The 23,226-nt window shown below is 36.8% G+C and overlaps 1 protein-coding gene and 1 long non-coding RNA gene across 3 annotated transcripts; one reads left to right on the forward strand and one right to left on the reverse strand.

Annotated features, from left to right (window-relative positions):
- Window positions 1–226: 226 nt before the first annotated feature.
- LOC122083111 lies at window positions 227–1,352 on the forward strand. 2 transcript variants are annotated; one of them, XR_006141566.1, is made up of 2 exons: window positions 227–578; window positions 715–1,352. It is a non-coding gene; the product is annotated as an uncharacterized LOC122083111 (long non-coding RNA). The 2 variants fall into 2 exon arrangements; XR_006141567.1 differs by having other exon boundaries at window positions 721–1,352.
- A 1,294-nt stretch (window positions 1,353–2,646) lies between these two features.
- Window positions 2,647–21,220, reverse strand: LOC122083171 (proteasome subunit beta type-1). Its single transcript, XM_042650881.1, has 7 exons — window positions 21,018–21,220; window positions 20,818–20,925; window positions 6,184–6,265; window positions 4,910–5,039; window positions 4,682–4,824; window positions 4,506–4,592; window positions 2,647–3,034 (listed from the first exon to the last, which is right to left on the reverse strand). The coding sequence occupies exons 1-7, from the start codon at window positions 21,065–21,067 to the stop codon at window positions 2,960–2,962; spliced, it is 675 nt and encodes a 224-aa protein (XP_042506815.1). The 5' UTR covers window positions 21,068–21,220; the 3' UTR covers window positions 2,647–2,959.
- Window positions 21,221–23,226: the final 2,006 nt, after the last annotated feature.

Here is a 23,226-nt window from a genome sequence, read left to right on the forward strand (position 1 = left end):
CTTTTTTCATTTGTAGGCCTGTGTCAAAATTTTGTGTGAAGACAATGTCATAGACATCCAAAAAATCATAGGCCTAGTAGTAAAAACATGCCTCTTCTCACAACCCTCTCTCCTCATTAAATATGTAGAGCCCCCTGTATACGGTTCATAACTTACTGAAACGCCCTTCTCCCCCTCTCACACGGGTAACGAGTTGTGTGCCCATTGGATAAAAATCGTCTGAAATTCTCATCTTGTGCAATTCTGTATAATGCCCCCTTAGGTGGTCGACAAGTGTACAACTTTAAGTGAACAACCAGGATTAATTGTTGGTTGAATTTTCACCAAAACCTGGTTAGAGGCCAATTGAACTGGCCGTGTGAAGATTCAAACCAAACCGGTTCAAACGAGACGAGGCTTCTCATCGGCCATGGCTTGTAGCTTCTTCTCTTCTCTAACGATTTAGGTTTAAGTTTTTCGTTCTTTTTTCGGTTTTGATTCTCTGTGTGAGTTCCATTGATTGTTGAGTTCGTTTGCTTCCATCGGCGAAGATGGGTGGTATCAGTTTGGAGGAAATTAAGAACGAGAATGTTGATCTGGTAAATTATTCATCCTTCGTAGTGTAATAATTTAATTTATAAATTGGTTTTCTTTTTGTTGTTTTTTGGCGATCTGAAACATCGGATGAGATTTTTAGGAGTTGGTTTCAGTTTTCTAGTGTTTGATTATGTTTAGTTGCAGTATAAAGGAGGGAACTGAGGTATCTCTGCTGTATGTTCTGATCGGCTGCTGCATCTTCTTCTCCGGCGGTTCTAGATTTAAGCTTCTCTCTATCTCTCTCTCTTAGTGTCTGATGGTTACATTCTAATTGTTTTGGCTCCAAACGATGAAGCTATGTCTAAGCCATAAACGGACCAGTTGACCCGGAGCAGATCTTATATTACCATCTCGTCCCGGAGAGTATATAGTGCGGTGAGAAGGTTCCCCACAAGGTTGTAGCCGAAGAAGTTGATGGGTTTGTGAAATTTGGAGATGATCAACTCATCTGTTCAATCCCGATATCTACACCGAAGGCCGAATTTCAGTTCAGGATATTGATGGTGTTTTGTTCCCCACTGAAGAAAAGACGAGATCTGAAACGAAATTGGTTCAACACAGCACTCTTACCCCCACTAAAGCTAATGTTAAGCCCAGAAGAGGTGCGTCAGAAACATTCTTTTTTCTTTCTTTTTCTTCATTACTTTTTCAGACATTGGAATTCTAGTTCTTGTTTCACTTGTTTGTTATATCTACCGAATTCCGGTGGTGTTTAGTTCAGTGAGGTCGTCGTTTCCAATGAGTGTTTATGTGGATCACATCCTCTTTGTTTGGATTTATTAATTTGGCACTCACTCTCCTGGTCCCTGTGAGTATATTGGAGTTTGAAGGAAAGGAACTCAAGGGAAGGGAAAGTCGAGAGTGGAGTCGAGCGAGGAACAGAGAGAAAGTGGAGTCGAGCGACGAACAGAGAGAAAGTGGAGTCGAGCGACGAACAGAGAGAGAGTCGAGAGAGCAGGGAGAGGAGAGAGAGCAGGTCCAAGCTTTCTGTGACAAAGAGGGTCAGGGCTTTTAGTAACAAAGAGGGAGAGTTGAGATCGAGAGAGAGAGAGAGCCGAAAGAGGAGAGGGAAACTCTTTCAGCTTTTATTTCAAAATGATTAACCAAATCGGTTTGTTCTCCAATGGTTTGATTCACGTTAGTTTCCCACTGGTTTAAAGTTGTGTCAACGGTATTTAAATCTGGACCGTTCATTTGGAATTGTACATGTGTCGACCACCTAAGGGGGCATTGTACAGAATTGCACAAGATGAGAATTTCAGACGATTTTTATCCGTGCCCATCCCTCTCCCTGCATTTATGAAATATTTTATTTTTCTGGTGAAATTCTTTTACGAATTACCCAATTCTGAGTTCTAAAACCTTGGGTGACGATGCCAAGGGCAAGACATGGTGGCAGGCCATCCACTTGATGCCTGGGCAACGTCTCGGAGGTGCCATGGCACCCAAAGCAAGAGACTATCTTTTGGAGAAAAGAACATTTCCTGATTGTGCAGCCCCTACACCAGTGTGGGGGCCAATGAAGAAGTACATATAGGCATCAAGAAAGGTTGATTCTTGTATTTTACAGAGGTGGGGGTACCATTTCACCCACAGTATCTGGATCCAAAGGCCGGTGCGACCAGGGTGCACTCTTTTACCCATATTATATCTCAGGCGACATTTCCAAGTGTTGTCCCATAGACATAGTAAGAATGAGATATGGCAACAAACAAAAGGTACATTACACATAGGAGGGAGAGATTATGAGGTCTCACGGAGCACCTTGTCAAGCCTTGGCATCATTTAGGGCACACCTTGACAGCCACGTTCCCAACACTCAGTATCCTGTCGAATCCTGAAGGTTCAATCCTCCAGTCACATACGATGTATAGGCATATTCATGGTTTAATAAAGAAAACAATAAATCTAAAAAATTTTATAAAAAATGGCCTAGAGATCACTACCTGATCGCATGGCCACTATGCCAGCGTGGGGGACCAACTAGTGGAGGCACACATGCATCCAACAAGGGGGGCACTGTGGTCTTTTTGCCACCCATGTGTATTTCAGCAAGAGTTCGAACAAACATGAATTAAAATCTGCCCACGTTTTTAATATAAACCCAAATCTAAATGTATACAGCTCTAAAGAAAGATGGCAAAAATCAAAATCCAAATATTCTCCAAGTTTCAGTATAGATATTCATGTTGAAACATATTTCCCCATGGCAGCACCATTTTAAAATGGAGGAAATTGGCATATTTAAAGGGCATTAATCCTACAAGCCACAAATAACAAATTGATTAGCCATGGGAGCACCAGGAGACCCACCACAGTATCACCTTACTGGCATAATTTCAGACTTTCACAGTTTTACTCTAGAGGCAGAGCAGGAAAGTGCTCAGTCCTTCCTGAGTTCCATAAATTCACGTCGAATACCGTCTGGTTTAACGACTACTATTTCTAACCTGTCACCCTGCACCACATACAAAACAGGATAAGGTAACATGAAGCAAAGGGTGCAAATCAAACAGCATAAATTTGATCATTCTACTTTCTTCTTTTCCTTTTTGTTCTGTGACGTATCTTTTTCATGGATCTCCTGTAAATATCAGTGAAAAGGAAACAAATGAAGGCTGAAGCATCTACACCATTTAATGCCATTGATAATCGCAAGGTCTTAAAATCTTGTGTCAAACACTCAACAACAACTCCCCCGACAAAAAAAATGAACTAGGCGCATAATCTAAGAGTTTGTTGTCCAGCAACTAATCCCAGTACTGCAAAAGACAAAGAATTCAGAAAAAGTTCCCTTTTTTGGTTTTTCCCCTTATCATTCCAAGATTTGATCTTATTAAGTTTCAAGTAGTATTAGATCAAGGCAATTTGTGAATAACAACTTAAACCAAAAGCAGATTCCTAATGCACTTAACATAGAAGAACACTGGTGAAGGCATTGTTATGAGTTCAAATACAATTTGCCTCAGATGTTGTGCAACATGGTCAATCTTTGATTGTGCCAGAGGAACTATCCCTTGTCTCGGTTTAAGAATCCATTTCTCATGACCAAAGTAAATATTACACAACTTTCAATAGTCCAGAATTTTAAGCTAATACCGTTTGCGGAGTCCAACCAATCCCAACTCCTAGATAAAGCAATTGGAGTTCCCAGCTTGGAAGAAAATTACCAGCATATTCACATATGTAGTTCTGTAGCCATCACCATGGTAATGTTCAAAGTTTCTCTGAAATTTTGCAAAATATTTTGGTTTCGCACAATGTTGAAACAAAATTTCATGTGACATGTAAAAACGTTAAGTGCAAGGTTTCAGTCAAATTTTGCTGCAGATATGAGTGGTTTTAGTATTGTTTCATCCAAAACAATGCAAACCTTTAATAAAAAAAATGTATTATTTCGGACAAAATGAGTTGAAATTTTGACCCATTTTGGGTGTGTTAGTTGTTATTATTATTTTTACATTATAAGGGTTCCACTATGTTTAGAGAGCCTAAAATAGGTTTCCTTAAAGTTTAGGGACCTAATTTGGCCACTTGGGCTTCGAAACGATCCACCGAAGCCTTCCAGGTTTTGACAGATATTTCATAAAAATTTCAATTCCAAGCCTGTACGAAACCAGGCTCGAAACCTAAACCTGGAACCTTGATGGTGCCATGCACCTAGATATCCCAGGTCAACTTCCAATTTCTAGGTTTTCTAGCAAAGCACTAACAATATCAATTAGGTCATCCTAAGTATGGAAGAGAGAGAGTGGTCACTGCTAATTTCTTAGAAAACTGAGTGATTGGCCTTCAAACCCATGCATGTTAACTAAATCCCTTGGAATGCCCTAGAATGACATGGTTTATACCACTTATTTAGGTTTTCCAAGAGGGGAAAAAAAGGAGAAAGAGAACAGAAATGTCAGATGAAAATGAAAAAAACTCACAGTATATATATCCCTTTCAACCGCAGACGCAAAAACATCTTTCACCAAGTCAACTGCTTCTGACTCCAGTAGTGGAGTCACAGCGTCCTGCAAAATTTATCTCGGTATTGAGATTGATAAGTAGAAGAAAAATTAGGAACAGACATCTAACCTAGCAATTGAAGTCAGGCCATCACCTTGGCAGGTAATATGAGAGGACTAGGAGCCTTCAGCTTATTGTCCAAAACAGGCATGATGAGTGTTGAACCAGAACCTTGGGTGCTGTATCCAACCCTCTCATAGGATCCAACAGCATCATATGTGAACACGCAACCCTTTCCTGAAAGATTATTTTGGAGCAACCATAAGTTCACATGATAGATTGGGGGCATAAATGTGGCTTCAAAAGCTAGCAGTAGTCCCACCATTTTCGTCGAGACCACCCAAGACATTGAAGGAATAATAAGGGAAGAAGCGCTTGTAGTATAGAGTGTTCGAGAGAAGTTGACCCATTGCAGGACAGCTCATCTGCTTGTTGTGTTGATGCTGATAAATCTATGTCACAACAGAAAGAAAACCAGAAATCAGTTTCCATAAAGTTACAAAAATTTTCTGAGATCATCAGAAATTCTATCTCCACAAATTAGATGCAGCATATGTTGAATTTGAAATTTGTAGTTTTGGGAACCTAAATTGTTGCAGTGCATTTAATTTGACAAAAATTACAATCACAATCTCATCCTTTCCCACTTCCAATAACAAACCTCTAACCTTACCTCCAAAAGGTGAAAAGCAAATAGTTTCTGAAAAAGTTTGGAACACAGAAAGTTGGGGGATTTAGATTCTCAACACACAGCGACCATCGATACAACAGAACTTTTTTCTAACAGGACAACTATTGTAAGTTCCTCTGGGAGAGTAACAATAAAAATAGGCCTTTCCCCTCCAGATTACAAACCAATCAAGTAAATTGGCCAAAAAAATCATTAAAGCATTGTCCGAAAACATTAACAGATTAATACTCAAAGCTCTGAATATATTACCCTACCAACTCCTACAAAATTCTGAGGATTACTACCATAAATTAAGTAGATTTTGACACAACTCTTTATGAATAATCACCAGCAGCAAATATAAAACTTTACTTTTCACAGGTAGAAAATGGAATTCATCAAAGAAAACAGCAATAGCTACCACATAGTAGAGAACTCGCAATCTTTTTACTTTGATATTCACAGAAATCTTACAAAGAAAAAGGTAAAATGTAAGTCTCTGTCCTATCATGCCTTGTGTTCTCCATATAGAACTAGTGAAGAAGTAATCTTCTTAGTTATGGGGGCACTGGGCAATTAGCCATTGCTGGCCAATAACATGAACATGACAAGAAGTTTGGGGGGTTGGATTGAGGGAAGTTTGACACAATAAGACATGACACAATTAAAAAATGAGTCAATGGTTGAGGATGTCTAACCCACCAAACCCGTTTGGCACACCAACTTCATCTAAAATGACCAGACATGACCCATTCAACACAAAACTATCATGGCATGGCATGACATGATAAGGTCCTGTAATATAAAACATGTCCCCTAATAGCATAAATTATTAGAGCAGCAACAGATACATCGGCCATTTTCAGATTTTCACGGAGGAAAATTATTATTTGGAACAATATGCACTAGAATCTTCCATCACATACCAAATGCCTAGCTGTCAAAACCTTCTGTAGAGCTCTTACATCAGCCTGAAACCCAGAAGAGGCCATCAGACATTTGTCTGCTCTGCAAGGTCAAAAACATGAAGATAAACATGAAATGAGATAACTTCAACATAATAACAATGATACTAAGCGAGGAGTAGTAGGGCCACAATGGTGCACGGGAAGAGGGGGGGCATAACACATACTGTTTTATCGGATCATGATTTTACATGTAACAATTAATTCGCAAAAAAAAAGTTGACATTTATCAAAGAAAATATTTCAACAAAATAATTTCCAACCAAGTATCCCACCAACTAATTACCTTTCTATGATGTTCGTAACAGTGCTTTGAAGGGCCATTGGAACAGATGATCAGATTAAGTACGATGGTTTAGACAAGAAACTGGAAATGCCCAACAGTCCACAGCTGTTAGGGAATATTCCATCTGATCAATAGAAAGCTTTTATTGTTATCGTCATTGTATTTGTACAATTGAGGAACCATTTGGGGTATCTAACGTCTTAAAATATTATGCTTGGAGTTCCTTATTAGCCGTTTATAACATTTCAAATTGCTTATTAACTCTGCCAGTGTTTGCTGCAGGTCCCAACCCGGATAAAGGATTAAGGTTGGTGTGTTAGAATGGCAGCCGGCACTGGAAAAGAAAAAAACCCTAGCCAAACCCTTTTACCATGGATTGTACAATCTTATATTATCAACGTTATGCTAGGGTGTTCCCTACCAGAATAAGCGACGCGCTATACTATAACCCGGTGTAGTGAAAAGTGAGCGAGGGTTAGCTTGGGCATCCCCAGTAAGAGAAGCACCGCTTTGGGTGCCTAAATGCAGTGACAAGTAGGCAAGCGCATCATGGACGAGTGCGGGTAAAAAAGCTAGACAAAAATTATAAGATTAGGTTAGCATCTTGGAACAATGGATCTTTAACGGGTAAGAGTCTAGACTTGATAGGTGTGATGAGGAAACAAAGGATTAACAGAGTGGATTCAATAGGCTACATGGAAGGATAAAAAAGCTAAGGAGTTGGATGGCTTTAAACTTGGGTATATAAGGGGATAAAATCATAAAAGTAACAGAAATGGGTGGGCATAATAGTAGATTAAGATTTAAAGAATGATATGGTGGATGTTAAAGGATTTAGGATAAGATTATATAAATCAAGCTTGCGTTGGAGAAAGAGCTTATGCACCCCAAGTAGGATTGGATGAAATGAGTAATTTACAATGTTGGGAAAACACATGGATGGATTGGTGCAGGTTTTAGTCAAGGAGAAAAGATTATTATAGGAGGTGACCTGAATGGACATGTTGGGAGATATTGTAGAGGCTATAAAGGTATACATGGAGGATATGATTTAGGAGAGAGGAATGAGAGGATCTCAATTTTAGGTTTTGCAGTGCCTTAAGATTTATCCACTATAAATACTAACTTTGAAAAGAGAAAGGAGCATCCATTCAATTAAAAAGTGGGCATCACAATAGATTTCTTCCTAAGTATAAGGTCTAATAGATTGTCATGCAAGGACTATAAAGTCATTCCAATGGAGAGCCTAACCACACAACATAGTTTAGTGATCACGGATATGTTCCTGAATTGTAAGAAATGTGAGCTTGTTTGCCTTAGGATGAGGTGGTGGAGCTTAAAAGGTGATTTCTTGTAATCATTTACTGATAAAGTGGTGAAACAAGGAAAGAGGATTTGGAGGGAAACACAAATACAATGTGGAACAAGATGACTACTTGTATTGAGAAGGTTGCTAAAGATGTACTAGACAAATCGAAAGGAAAACGACTTTCTTCTAAGGAGACTTTGTGGTGAGATGATGGGGTTCAAACAACCATTAAGACTAAGAAAGCTAGTTTTAAGACATGGAAAAGGACTAAGGATATAGAGGATCGTTATAACAAACCAAACACAAAAGAAGGGGGAAAAAACTATCTATAAGATAACTAAAAAATAAGGAAAAGAAGAGTAGAGATCTCGACCATGTGACATGTATTAAAGTGTAGATGGTAAAGTACTAATAAGGGATAAGGACATTAAGGAGAGAGAGAAAGATTATTTTTACAACCTACTATATGAAGACAACTCGAGTAATAGTGTCCTAGAAGACTGCATTACCCAACAAATATAACGACCCAAACCCGGATAGGGTAAAAGATACTGCCCTCAGGGGCGCCAATCAAATGATCATTATCTTTCTCATATAAATACAACAACTCCCTTATACAAACATTCTATACAATGGAAGACTTACTATTGGAGTTGAATTCATAAACAAGTTAAATAAACAATGATAATACTGGTGGCAAAATCCATAAAAGGAATACATGTGTTTCTAAAATTATTACATCTATAATCTTTCATTATTACATCACTAAAAATGTAACATTCAAAGTCTATTCATAGCTCTCAAGCCTTATCACTAAGGTTTGAGCTGTCCAGATACTCAAAGCCCCAGTATCTGGAGTTGTGCCATCATAACCTCCTATCTCATCATCTTTCAAACCACATATATAAAGGAGTGAGCTAAAAAGCCCAGTGAGGCGAACAAATTAATAATACACAAAGGTGTATAAGTGCATAAACATCAACGAGAAAATAAGTTTACTGTTAGGTCATATCTAGCCATTAGTGAACTACCGAATGTGCACAATAAACTGAGATCAGTCAGGTCTTGCATCATAGTCTACCCATGTATCTTAACCAGGGGACTGTCTGATATATTAAATCTCTCTAATCTGGTCGATCTCTGTTCTAACTCACTTTTGTCCAGAATTCTGATTCGATTGTTCCAGCTGTTGATGTATTAAAATTGGTAGCTGTTGTTCATGGTTCAGCCTCTGTTATTGGACCACTAAGCCTCTGTTTTTCCTGCTCTCTATTCAGCTACAGAAATTCTGAAACTCTGAGATCGATAGGGCTGATCTGTGTTAATTGATTTCTATCTTCTAGTGCACTGTAGTGACCAGAATGGTGGTCGACTAGTCTGGTTTATTTTCTGTCGATCTTTTGACATGAGGTTCATGTTTATAAGGTGGAGTCTTATTGATTCGAACCTCTAAGTTCTCTGCAGCACTGGGGAGGAAAGATGCAGCTTATAGATAGGCAAACTATTCCATGTATCCGGTCACCAGGAGCACCGGGGAGGATTTTTTTTTAAGGCCATGTCTTCTCCCTATTATAGTCACCAAGAGCACCAGGAAGTACACATCCTAGCTTATTAAAAACCTCATCCAGTACATAAACCTCTATTGGAATGGGACGGCAGTCACAGGGTATTAATGTTCTCATTTACCTTTTTCTCATTCATTTATTTCTTACTTTCTCTTTCTTTCTAACTTTCTCTTACTCTCTCCTACTCTCTCTTCCTTTCACTTACTCTCTCTTCCTTTCAGTCACTTTCTCTTTCATTTATTTTTCTTACTTTCTCTATCTTTCTTCAAATATAAAATTCATTAACTTGAACATCATCTAAGTTATTATGAATGTAAATAAACTCATCATTTCATTGCATTCATTAAACATACAACGTCAAAACATAACATACCCTTAAACATAACATCTCAGCATCATACACTTATTTGTTCCAAGAACATTTGTGTTACATAAGCATTTCACATAATCATTAATAGGTATTAACATCGAATATTAATAACATACATAATCTCATCATAGCATTCACCATTCATCACTTCATATATATATTATGCTCTATACATATCATCAAACAATATTCATGTTACACCACCTTCACTTTACTGGGCAATTCCAAGATCGAGAAGTCCAATAGCAGTTACACAATGATATATCCTACATAAGGGTAGCATAATAATTAATAAGGTCTTCAGGATTATCTAAGCTTACTAGACCAAACCTCATAAACCCAATTACAAATTGAGTTATATTTAATGGTTAAACAATTCATGCAGAACCCTCTATTTCAAAGCTATTTTTGGATATCTTCCAAAATACCTGGAGTCCTGGATTAAATATGTCTTCATATAAAACGTAGGATTTTGAGTCATCTAACTATGAAACCAGAATCGGGTCAATCGGAGTTATAACGAATGAGTTATACCGATTTTAGTGGACAGGGGTCAAAATTGGCACATAATCATGCTCTCGGGTTTATGAAATTCACCCATTTTGAACCAAGTATTTGACTACTTTAAGAACAGAATTATAAGACTTCAATTTTTATAAAAATGATAGAAAAAACAAGTTTATTTTCAAACCTAATTTGAATCATATCATTTGAATTTAAAATAAGAAAGATATAGTATCCGAACTAAGTAGAGGTCAACCTGCCAGACATGAAAATTTATGTTGCGTTTGGTAACGTTAACATTCCAAAAATGATGTTTCGTGTCAAAAACGGAATTTCAGTTTCTGCGTCAAAATGCATTTTTTTTTTTTTAACGAAACTGGAACGACGGAACTACCTTTTTATCGTTCCGTCAATTCTCGTTTCTACCCTTTTTTTTTCACTTTTTGTTCCAAAAAAAACGAAACACACCATAAATGCACCAAACGCTTTATTCCGTTTTTTCGTTCTCATAGAACAGAAAAACTCCAAAAATGTTTTTTCTGAAACGTTACCAAATGCAGCCTTAGTATAAATTGGGTGCTTGGTATGAGCCTGAATTTAGTTCTAATTGGGTTCCTAATGGGGTTTCCACACCCTTCCATTCACATGCAATATACTCTAGTATCAACTCATATAAAACTCCATATATACTTAAATCAAACCTTCTAAAGAAATTCAAATCAACTTACCTTGTGAACTCTAGAACACTCTTAACGAAGCTTTTAAATCTTCTTTCAATAATTCAATCCTCTTCAATCCTTGAAATCAACAACTCAACTTCTTTATGTCTATTAATTCATAAAATTCATCTTAATTGCAATTTATTTAGAAGACTATAGGTTAACCTCTAAAATGCAAAGATTGACTCATCTCTTGAAACTCAACCTCTCTTGTTCCTTGCTACACCATAGCTCCAAACCCCTTTTCAGTTTTCCTCCTCTCATCTTTTCCTTCTTTTATCTTCCAAAACAAAAACTCAATTGTGAAGAAGCCTCCCTTACATGACTTCTACACTCTCTCTCTCTCTCTCTCTCTCTCTCTCTGTTTCTTTGCAAATAAATGACCTCTCTCTCCCATAGTCAAACTTCATTTGTTTCTTGCAATTAAATGAGGATGATGGTTGGATTGTAAATTGATTAAGTTAAAGAGGGTTATTGTGGACTTTTCACAAGTAGGATAAAAACAATAAAAATGTGTTATCCCACTCCCAATTCATATATTATATTATATATATGCTAATAAACGTAAGTCCCCACCCAATGTTGTTGATAGATATTATCATTAATGGCACAAAAGAGGGGGGGCCATGATTTTAGCTCTTCAAAAGAGAAAGAGGAAGAATGAGCCACGTAAAGAGGAGGAAGAAAGAAGGGTGAAGAAAGGAGGAAGGTGAGATGGAACCCACATGTTCCCTCACCGTCCTCATTTAATTGCAAAAAACAAATAAAGTTTGACTATAGGAGAGGGAGGTTATTTATTTGCAAAGAAACAAAGATAAAGAGTGTTGAAATCACGTAAGGGAGGCTTCTTCACATTTGAGATTTGTTTTGGATGATGAAAGAAGAAGGAAAAGATGAGAGAAGGACAAAAACTGAGAAGAGATTTGGAGCTATAGTGTAGTAAGGAAGAGCAAGGAATAAAAGAGGTTGGAGTTTCAAGAGATGAGTCAATCTTTGCATTTTAGAGGTTAATCTATAGCTTTCTAAATAGATTGCAATTAAGATGTATTTTATGATTTAATAGACATAAAAAAATTGAGTTGCTGATTTCAAAAATTGAAGAGGATTTAAAGAAGATTTAAAAGCTTTGTTAAAGGTGTTCTTGAGTTCACAAGGTAAGTTGACTTGGACTTCTTTAGAAGGTTTAATGTAAGTATATATGGAGCTTTATATGAGTTGATACTAGGGTATATTGAATGTGAATGGAAGAGTGTGGAAACCCCATTTGGAACCCAATTAGAACTCAAATTCAGGCTCATACCAAGCACCCAATTTATACTAAATTTTCAAGTGTGGCAGGCTGACCTCCGCTCAATCCGGATACTATATATTTCTCCTTTTAAATCCAAATGATATTATTCCAATTAGGTTTGAATATAGACTTGTTTTTCTATCATTTTCATAAAAAAAATAAAAGTCTTATAATTCTGATCCTAAAGTAGTCAAATAGTTGGTTCAAAATGGGTGAATTTCATAAACATAAGAGCATGATTATGTGCCAATTTTGACCATTGTCTACTAAAATCAGTATAACTCATTCGTTATATCTCTGATTGACCCGATTCTGGTCTTATAGTTAGATGAATCAAAACCCTACGTTTTATATGAAGACATTTAATCCAGGTATTTTGGAAGATATCCAAAAATAGTTTTGAAACAGGGGTTCTGCATGAACAGTTTAACCACTAAACATAACTCAATTTATAATTGGGTTTATGAGGTTTGGTCTAGTAAGCTTAGACAACAGGGAAGATCTTATTAATTATTATGCTACCGTTATGTTGGATATATCATTGTACAGGTGCTATTGGACTTTTGAAGCTTGGAATTGCCAAGTAAAATGAAGGTGAGTGTAATATGAATATTGTTTGATGATATGTAAATATATATAGATATAAAGATGTATGGTGAATGTCATGATGAGATTATGTATGATATTAATATACAATACTAATACATATTAATGATTATGTGAAGTGCTCATGTAACACAGATGTTCTTAGAACAAATGAGTGTATGATGCTAAGATGTTACGTTTAAGGGACGAGATGTTTCAACGTTGTATGTTTAATGAATGCAATGAAACAATGAGTTTATTTACATGCATAATAATTTAGATGATGTTTAAAGATATGAATGTAATAAATAAAATTTAAAGAAAGAAAGAGAAAGAAAGAGAAAGGAAGAGAAAGAAAGAAAAAATTAAATAAATAAATGAATGAGAAAAAAATAAATGAGAACAACAATACCTTGTGACTGTTGTCCCTTTCCAGTAGGGGAATATGTACTGGATGATGTTGTTTATAAGTTAGGACATGTTCTCCCTGGTGTTCCTAGTGACCAGAACAAGGAGAAGACATGGCCTTTAAAAAAGATCCTCCCCAGTGCTCCTGGTGACCGGATACATGGAGTAAATAATGTTTTTATACAATAAAGATCCTCCTTGGTGCTCTTGATGACCGGATACATGGAGTAGATAATGTTTTCATGTAATAAAGCTCCTCCCTGGTGCTCCTGATGACAGGATATATGGAGTAGTTCATGCTACCATGGGAGATAGATGGCGCCCTCCCCAATGCTCCTGGTGACCAGATACATAGAGTAGTTTGCCTATCTATAAGCTGCATCTTTCCTCCCCAGTGCTGCAGAGAACTGGGATTATGAGTAAACTACGATGCGAGGCCTCGCTGCCGTCACTTTATTGTGCACATTCAATAGTTCACTAATGGCTAGACATGACCTAACAGTAAATTTATTTTCTCATTGATGTTTATGCACTTATACACCTTTATGTATTTTTAGCATGTTCACCGGGCTGGGCTTTTAGTTCACCCCTTCATATATGTGGTTTTACAGATGAGATAGGAGGTATGATGGCACAACTCTAGATACTGGGGCTGTGAGTATCCGAACAGCTCAAACCTTAGTGATAAGGTTGAAAACTATGAATAGACTTTGAAATGTTACATTTTTAGTTATGTAATAATGAAAGATATTGTAATAACTTTAGAAACACAGGTTTTCTTTTTATGGATTTTTCCACCAGTATTATAATTGTTTATATAACTTGCTTATGAACTCAACTCCAATAGTAAGTCTTCCGTTGTGTATGACGTTTATATAAGGTAGTTGTTGTATTTATATGGGAAAGATCGCCCATGAGGGCAGAAACTTTTACTCTATCTGGGTTCAGGTTGTTACAACAAGACACCATACGTCATAGCTATATACGAAAAATTAATATGTATGAGGTAAAAGAAGCTTTAAGAATGATGAAAGCAGACGAATCACCAAGCCCAGGTGAGGTCCCAATCATGGTTTTAAGTATCGGTGCGTATCGTGCCGTATCGGCCGATACGTATCCGTATCGATAGGCATCGGCACAATACATACCGATACGTATCATGAAAATTTTAAAAACCTTATGTATCGATACGTATCCTACGATACGCACCGATACGCACCGATACACCACCGATACGCACCGATACTCACCGATACGTACCGATACTCTATGAAAAATTCAAAATTGAAGTGAAATGTACGTTTCGGTATGTATCGGTACGTATCGGTGTGTATCGGTATGTATCGACCGATACACACCGATACGATCATAAAATGGCCAAAATGGGTAATTTTTTAGAAAAACATAATTTTTTGAGGTGTTTTTGTTCCAAAGTTGCTGCCAACCATTTTTCTCTCTAACTAAAGTGGAAATCAAGGTTGGGAACAAGGATTTTACATTTATGGGACAATTACAAACCTTGGATTCTTAGTGCGATACTCTCAATTTACTGTTTATGCATAACACATGTTATATATAACTTTTTTTAACTATTTTTTTATGCAAATGTGTATAAAAAAGTGTTTCCTATCCATTTATGTGCGTATCTTTAGCGTATCTTAGCGTATCTCCGATACGATACGATACCCTCCGATACGTATCTTAATTTTGGCCGACCGATACGACGACCGATACCGATACTTTAATCCTTGGACTCCCAATAGAAGGGTGTCAAATTAGAACCGGAACCGAAAATCGAATCCAGTTCCGGAACGAATACCCTGAACCAAATCTAACCCATTATAATATGGTTAAATCCCAGATCTGAAATAAGTATTTATAATTCAGTTCGGTCCGGATCTGGATTTAAGCCAAGAACCGGCGATTCTAACCGAAACTGGACCAAATAACTTAATGTCATTTTTTCCTCTTTCACTAAAAACTTGATGTAATTTATATGGAAACCCGACATAATCAATCACCCAAATGATAAATCATCTAATAGAGTCTCATTTAGGAGATTGATTGCTCAGGATCATTAACGATATTTAGTTTCAATCACTTAAATGATAAATCATCTAATAGAGTTTCAAGTAGTGAAATTAACGATATTAGAAGTTCAATAGATGATTGATTGCTTACGATCATTCGACATGGATACATGTCCATTGATAGCTTATGATTTTTTGTTCATTCTTTTGTTGGGGAAGACCAATAACCTAGTGAATGAGCATTTATATTTTGTCTTCTGAATAACAACTGCATAAAAAAAAAATGAATTTGAAATTGGATACTAGAACCAAATAAGAACCAAATACAAAACTCGAATAGGAACCAGAACCGGACTGGAACCGGATCGGTCGGGTACGAGTACCAATTTTCAGAACCGAGACGGGACTTGGTCCGGTTCTGGATCACACTAACACTCCTTGGAACCAAAACCGAAACCGGACCGAATACCTGATTCCGGACCGATTGACACCCTTAAATAGAAGTGTAGAAGGGCTTAGGAATCTATGGTTTACCTTGGCTAACCAAGAAATTTAATAAGATTACGAACATTGGGAAAATAAAAGATGAATGGAGAAAAACCAATGTGGTTCGATTTACAAAAATAAATGTGACTTTCAAAGTAGCAATAATTATAGAGGCATAAAACTAATTAGTAATCTACGAAATTATGCAAGATAGTTATTAAAACCCACCTAAGACAAGAAACTACTATTACAGAGAACCAATTTGGTAATGCACTAAGAAGATACACGACATAAGCTAATTTCTTTATTTGGGAGACTCGTGGAAATATTTAAAGATTGCAAGAAGTATAATGTAAGATTGGGTCACAAGTGATCCAATCTCAAGCAGGGTCTTTACTAAATTCAATAAAAATCAAATTCAGGGACCAATGAAATGAATAAAACAGAAAATAGAGAATGAAGGGAAGCATGGGGGTAAGGGAATAGGTTGGGTCAAGTATCTCACTCTTCCCTAGGGCATCTCACCCAAGTTGTCTCTCACAACACTGCATCCAGTTCTCCAGTACAAAGCTTTCTTTCTTTTTTTTCATTCAAATTCGTTCTTAATGTTGTAACCCCTTACAAACTTATGTAGAAGACTTAAAACTAACTCAAACACTAAAAAAGAAAGGCCTAACCTAATCCTTAACTAATTGGAGAACTGACTAGAAAACTAAAATAACAAAGGAGATAGACTCAAAACAAGACTCTAATTAAACTAATGAATTAAATCGCGTTTTTCTACTTTCTACCCATATTTTAGGCCCATTATAGTAGCTCATTACAAATAAAACCATGGGATCAAAGGCCTGACACATACATAACCCAACCCAAGGCTTATTTACAATAAAATAAACCCATTAAGTGACTTATCTACATCAATTCGCACTCTTTTAGAAAAAAATCGTCCTCGAATTTTGTAAAGTGTGAGGGTGATTATAGCATGGTGCACATCCCTCTTCAAGCTGTGGAAAAAATCAAGTAGCTCTTTGATAATAAGGGTGTAGTCTAGAATGTGAGGGACTCGACCTTCAAGATACTTCAATGGGATGACGACCTCCACATGCTCTTCAACAACCTCAAATTTATCCATGGGATCATCCACGTGTATGCCTTCAACCACTATGTTCTTGACCTCCACAATTTCAATCTCAAGCTCCTTAGGATCATCCTCTTGGCTATTCACAATCATCACAGATGTTAAAGTACCATTCTCCTTTAGTTTGATCTTTTTGTCCACAATTGTGACTATGTTGCTTCCGACTTCATCCATGACTACCTCTCCCTCGACAGTAGGAGTGGCTGGATTTTCACCAACACTAACCTTAATTTCTGACTTTGGTTCACAGGTCGGACGTGTCTTCTCTTGTTGCTCCTTTGCAATGCGTTGTGCAATAGAGGCCGATAATTCCTTCATGTTCTTGTCAATTGTGGATGGCTTTTAGAAATTTGGTGGAGGGAAGTACATTCTCCGTTCATGTTTTGATAGGCACATGCTTGCCAACTCGTACTCTATCTCCTCCCATGTTCTAGGCTCACGACCTTAAGCTTGAAGTTGCCTTCATGGACCTGCCATTTGATTCGAGCATAATCACTCATTTGAGACGAAGCATATCGAAGTCGTTGTGTCCCTATCAGGTTGTAGGAGTCAAAGTAGATGTTCAATTCATTTACCCCCATTCTTCCCTTCATTCTCTATTTTCTGTTATGTTCATTGTATTGGTCCCTAGATTTAATTTTTATTGAATTTAGTAAAGATCCTGCCTGGGATTGGATCACTTGTAACCCAATCTTACATTATTTGGTATCAGAGCCTAGTCAAACCAAAAATGGAGCCACTCGATTTTCAGAGAAAAAGCATGTCACCCAAACTGTCTCTCACAGCACTACATCTCACAGTTCTCCAGCACAAAGCTTTCTCTTTTTTTTTTTCATTCAAATTCGTTATTAATGTTATAATCCCTTACAAACTTATATAGAAGACTCAAAACTGACTCAAACACTAAAAAGGAAAGGTCTATAACCCAATCCTTAACTAATTGGGAAACATAAATAACTAAAAAACTGAAATAACAAAAAAATAGACTCAAAACAGGATTCTAACAAAACTAATGAATTAAATCTCTTTTTCTTACTTTATATCCATATTTTAGGCCCATTAAAGTGGCCCATGGCAAATAAAACCCTGGGATCAAAGGCCTAACAGATACATAACCCAACCAAAGGCTTATTTGCAATAAAATAAGCCCATTAAGTGACTTCTCTGCATCAAAGTATCTCCATATTAATGTAGAACTAGAATCACAAGTGATCCTAATCTCGAGCAAGATTTGAAATTCTGGCTGAATAGAGAAGATGTCCTCCAATAGGCTTGGTTCGAGCTCTCAGACACTCTCTCACAGCAAACAAATAAAAGAAAAATAAGAAAAGAAAGAGAATTCGATGGAAGGTTGAGAAGGGGGAAGAAGAACTAGTAAATGGGCATCTCACCCTCTAGTTTAGGCATCTCACCCAACTGCATCCCATAGCACAACAACATAAGCCATTCTGTTTTTTTCATTAATATATTCGTATTCAATGTTATAGCCCCTTACAAACTTATATAGAAGACTCAAAACTGACTCAAACCCTAAAAAAGAAAGGCCCAACACAATCCTTAACTAATTGGGAAACCTAAACTAGCTAGGAAACTGAAATAACAAAAGAAATAGACTCAAAACATAACTTTAATTAAACTAATGAATTAAATACTGTTTTTCTACTTTCTACCCATATTTTAGGCCCATCAAAATGGTCCATTACAAAGAAAATCCATGGAATCAAAGACTAAACACATACATAACCCAACCTAAGGCTTATTTGCAATAAAATAAGTCCATTAAGTGATTTATCTACATCACATATGGTCTTTATTAACCTAGAAAAAACTTATGACATAGTCCAGAAGTTCAATTGGCAAGTACTAGAAAAGAAAGCCTTTCAAGTAAATATGTAAACATAATTAAATATATGTATGATGGTGTGGTGACTCGTGTAAGAACTGTGCAGGGTCAAGGTAGTGCATTCCTCATTACAATTGAGTGACATCAATTTTAGAGATTGCAAGAAGTATCTCCATATGGTCTTTATTAACCTAGAAAAAAGCTTATGACATAGTCCAAAAGTTCAACTAACAAGCACTAGAGAAGAAAGCCTTTCAAGTAAATATATAAACATAATTAAATATATGTATGATGGTGTGGTGACTAATGTAAGAACTATACAGGGTCAAAGTAGTGCATTCCTCATTACAATTGAGTGACATAAGGATCAGCTTTAAGCCCTTATTTGTTTGCGCTTATCATGGATGATTTAACCAGAGACATTCAAAAGGAGATTCCTTGGTGTGTTCTTTTTATTGATGATATTGTTTTGGTGGATGAGACAAAAACAGGGACCAATGCCAAGTTGGAGTTATAGAGATCAACATTGAACTGAAAAGGTTTAAAGATTAGTAGAACGAAGGCGAAGTATATGATGTGTAACTTGAATAACAATAGGACAAATAATATGGTGGTGAAAATTAATGAGAGGGAAATTAGGCAAAGTGATTATTTTAGGTATCTAGGTTCAATCATAAATAAATGAGGTAATATAGAGGATGATGTTTCACAGAGAATTAAAATAAGATGGATGAAGTGTAGAGGTGCATCTAGAGTGTTGTGTGACATAGCAACGTATTCCTTTAAAACTTAAGGGAAATTTTTATAGGATTATCATACGACCAGCTATGATGTATGGTGCACAATGTTGGATAGTTAAGAAGCATCATGTAGATAAATACAGCATAACAGAGATGAAGATGGTGATATGAATCTGTGGCAAAACTAGAAAGGATGAAGGACTGATCATATTACAACTGATTTGGGAGTAGCTTCAATACATGATAAGCTACGAGCAAGTAGTTTGAGGTGGTCGTGGCATGTCCATGTTCAACTGAGGTCTTTCAATGCTCTAGTACGGAGGAGTGATTTGATTCGAATTAATGGAATTAAAAGAGCCAGGAGCAGACCTAAAATGACTTTGGGAGTAGTGATGATAAAAGACATGCATAGTGTAGGCTATGTATCTATTATGACCTCAAATAGAGCTGATTGGAGGGTAAGGATTCATGTATCAAACCCCATTTAGTTGGGATTAGGCTGAGTTGTTGTTGTTGTAATCTTTTGGTATTTTATTCTAATTGAAAATTTCCAGGAGAGATAAAGGTAATGATAAAAAATCTTCTTTTCTCAAGAAAAGTAGAGGGCTTTCATAGGAATAGCAAAAGGCTATATCATGTCTCAAGTATTGGCTGCCCTTTGGAATGCCACTAGATTAAACTAATAAAACTATAAAAGGGAAGTCCTTGTTTCCTCTCTTATACACATATCGCTGCCTCCCTAAACTCAAGTTTGGTTGTAGCGGAAGTCTTTATAGCTCCTAACAAATTATCACGCAACCAATAACAAAAAAATTATCTTGGTGAATGCAATCAAAAAAATCTTGTTGTAAGTACCCTTAACTTAATTAACTGTTCATATTTACATGATCCCTAAGCCCACCCTCACTTTGAATTCCAAAACTAAATCAAGAACCCCTACTTCATAGGTCAAAAGCAGCAAATGGAGCATTTACCCCTACAGGTAATTCAAATTACATTTCTTCCCCGACAAGTTATCAATCAATTAACTGGAAAGATCTACAACCTGTCCCTCATATGGGATCCCAAATAAAACTAATCAGAAGAGGATATTTTCAAGTCCCAGCAAGTATTTCATCAGCAGAAGCATCCAACGAAGGCAACGATCATGGGCGATCAAATGAAACTTACCAAGCCATAGTTCAGTATATAATTAACAAAATAGAGGATCCGAGAACCCCTACTCTTCCCTCGTAGGAAAGAATTCCAAAACCATCAATTACAACAAGCACGAACAAAAAAAAAACCGCAGATCGAGAAGCCATGGGGACGAATAACTTACAGTCTGCAGATTTTGGAGTAATCTCGAGTCAGGATATTGTAGCCGCTAGACATTCGAGTGTCGGCAGCTATTACACAGTAATCGGACCCTGCAATTGCAACACACGTTCTGCAGAGGAATAACAAAGTATATTGATGAAAATACATATATAATTAAAAGAAATTCCAAAAAAAATTGGACAACCTAGGAATAAAGTTTACCCTCCATTGTTGTCGTAAGGAGACCAGTTCGCTTGCTGCTTTGAAGCCATGGCGAAATCCACAGATGGTTACGAAGAGGAGAACTAGGGGGACAGAGCTGGGACTGCAAAGGCTCCTTCCTGGTTTTGTATTTGCCTTCTGCTTTGCTTGGGGAGGAATTCTTCTTTCCTCAAAAAGACTACACCCGGCCGACCTTTCTTGGTCGGATTATAATATAAATGAACCAAACCGTAAGAGTAGAGTGAGTTCGTTTCAAGTAGACAAATGCGCTAGGCCATCATGTTGGGTTGGTCCAGCTTTTATTGCACATGGTGTACCTGGTGCACGAGATTCCCGCATGTGCGAGGTTGGGAGATGAGAACTACACAATTTTACCTCGAGAATGTCAAAAGACTGTTTCGACCACTTACTGTTGGACTAAGCTCACCCCTTAATAATACCTCCCACATATATTGGATAGGATGGATTGGAAAAAATATGGTTGTTACCATGTAACCCTTTACTGGCAGCCAAATAAATGAAATAATTCACTTCACCCTAGGTTCATAAATATCCTCTTTGGTTTTAGTATTTTCCAAAATGTCCTTTAAGATTCCGTTTCTTTGGTTATCACAGATAGCTACAACTCAAGAAATAACTAAATTTCATTTGGATGGGTTTGTCTAGTTCAACATCATTCCAATCAATACTATATTATTAAGGAAAAAAGAATGCTCCTTAATCGTGCAGCCCCAGTGCCCATATACACAAGGGGCGAAATGATGCCCCACCCCTGTAAACTACAATGATTCCATCCTTGTTGATGCCCATGATGTGCACCCCCTCATTGGCCCGCACACTGACGTAGGACCAACACGACTAGGGAGCTTTTTTTTTTTCCTATTATTAAAATAATCCCATCTCCCACAAGGTTTATTCTCTCTACTCTTCTCAAGTATGCCACATATGTGCAAGCATTGCTTGTTTGGCAAGAGACTAATGGTATTTTTCTCCTTTCCTTACCCCCTTTTTTTACTCTTCTATACACATGTTTCTCCTTTTCCCTCCCCCTTTGCCTCTCATTTCTCTCATGTGAATCAAGAGGGTTCGAGTTTCCCACGATGCAAGTGTAAGAAGAAATCTACAAGCTATGCCGATGAGGGTTTTGAGAATAATATCATCCATATAGAATCCACATAAAGCCTGCAGGTTCAGAATAGAAAAAAGGAGTGTGTGTGCGTCAACATGAGCACTATTGTTTATTATGTGAGAAGGATACACTAGAATCTGCACAAGGATGGCACATCCTTCGTTCTTCTCACTTGTGCAAGTATTGCTTATGTGGCAAGAGTAATTGGTATTTTCCTCCCTTCCCTGCCCTCCCACTTTTATATCTCTCACTCTAAACTCTCCCTCTTTCTATGTTTCCAGCAATTTCTTTTCCCTTGAAAATCTTACTCCCTCCATTCTTTGGATCCCCTTCCCTCTTTCAAAATAATGATAATGGTAGTTTTTCCTTTTGAGCTATTTCATTCTTCTTCTGTTGAATCTTGTAATGGTATCTTTCAATTTTTTTCATTTATTTAAAAGGATTTGTTATTATCTCTCTATGGAAGGGCTTTCTTACACTACAATAGGTAGGAGTTGTTTTTTAAATCATTCATAATTATCAGTATTGAATGATGAAAGTATTGGTTTTTTTTTTTTTTTGGTTATTTCTATCAAGGGCCCATGGACCAACTAGGATTTGGACTATCACAAAACGTGTCCAACTCGAGGAAGGGCGGCGAGCAAGGGAAAGAGGGGTGGAGGACTCAAACTCTAGACAATGATACTGATGACTAATGCTAACTTTGGTGGTAGACTTTTACCCTTTTTTTTTTTTTTAACCTTAAAAAATATATTCCTCATTCCCGTATCTGTTTGGTTGCAAGGGGACTTACAAGGAAGAAAATGAAATTTCCATACTTAAAAAAGAAATGTTTATAATCATTACCCTACGTGACTATATCATTGACTTCAAATCATTTCATATTTGATTATTACATTTCACTTTATTTTGTTTCCAAAACCCATTGCTATAAGCCTATAATATGTAAAATAAAAATTACATATAAAATGTATCATTACTAAATATGATTAAACAAATTGAAGAAATTTATACAATTACATGGGATCACATAAAATAATGATTCTAAAAATTTCTTTTTTTTAAGTATGAAAATTTTAT

Source organism: Macadamia integrifolia, chromosome 7 (assembly GCF_013358625.1).
Source record: "Macadamia integrifolia cultivar HAES 741 chromosome 7, SCU_Mint_v3, whole genome shotgun sequence".
Taxonomy (NCBI): domain Eukaryota; kingdom Viridiplantae; phylum Streptophyta; class Magnoliopsida; order Proteales; family Proteaceae; genus Macadamia; species Macadamia integrifolia.

Coding starts and splice junctions, on each gene's coding strand:
- LOC122083171 (XM_042650881.1), bottom strand. CDS start 21,067: ATGGCTTCAAAGCAGCAAGCGAACTGGTCTCCTTACGACAACAATGGA. Junction 20,926..21,017: donor CCTTACGACAACAATGGAGG/GTAAACTTTATT, acceptor ATTCCTCTGCAG/AACGTGTGTTGCAATTGCAG. Junction 6,266..20,817: donor TACTCCAAAATCTGCAGACT/GTAAGTTATTCG, acceptor TTGACCTTGCAG/AGCAGACAAATGTCTGATGG.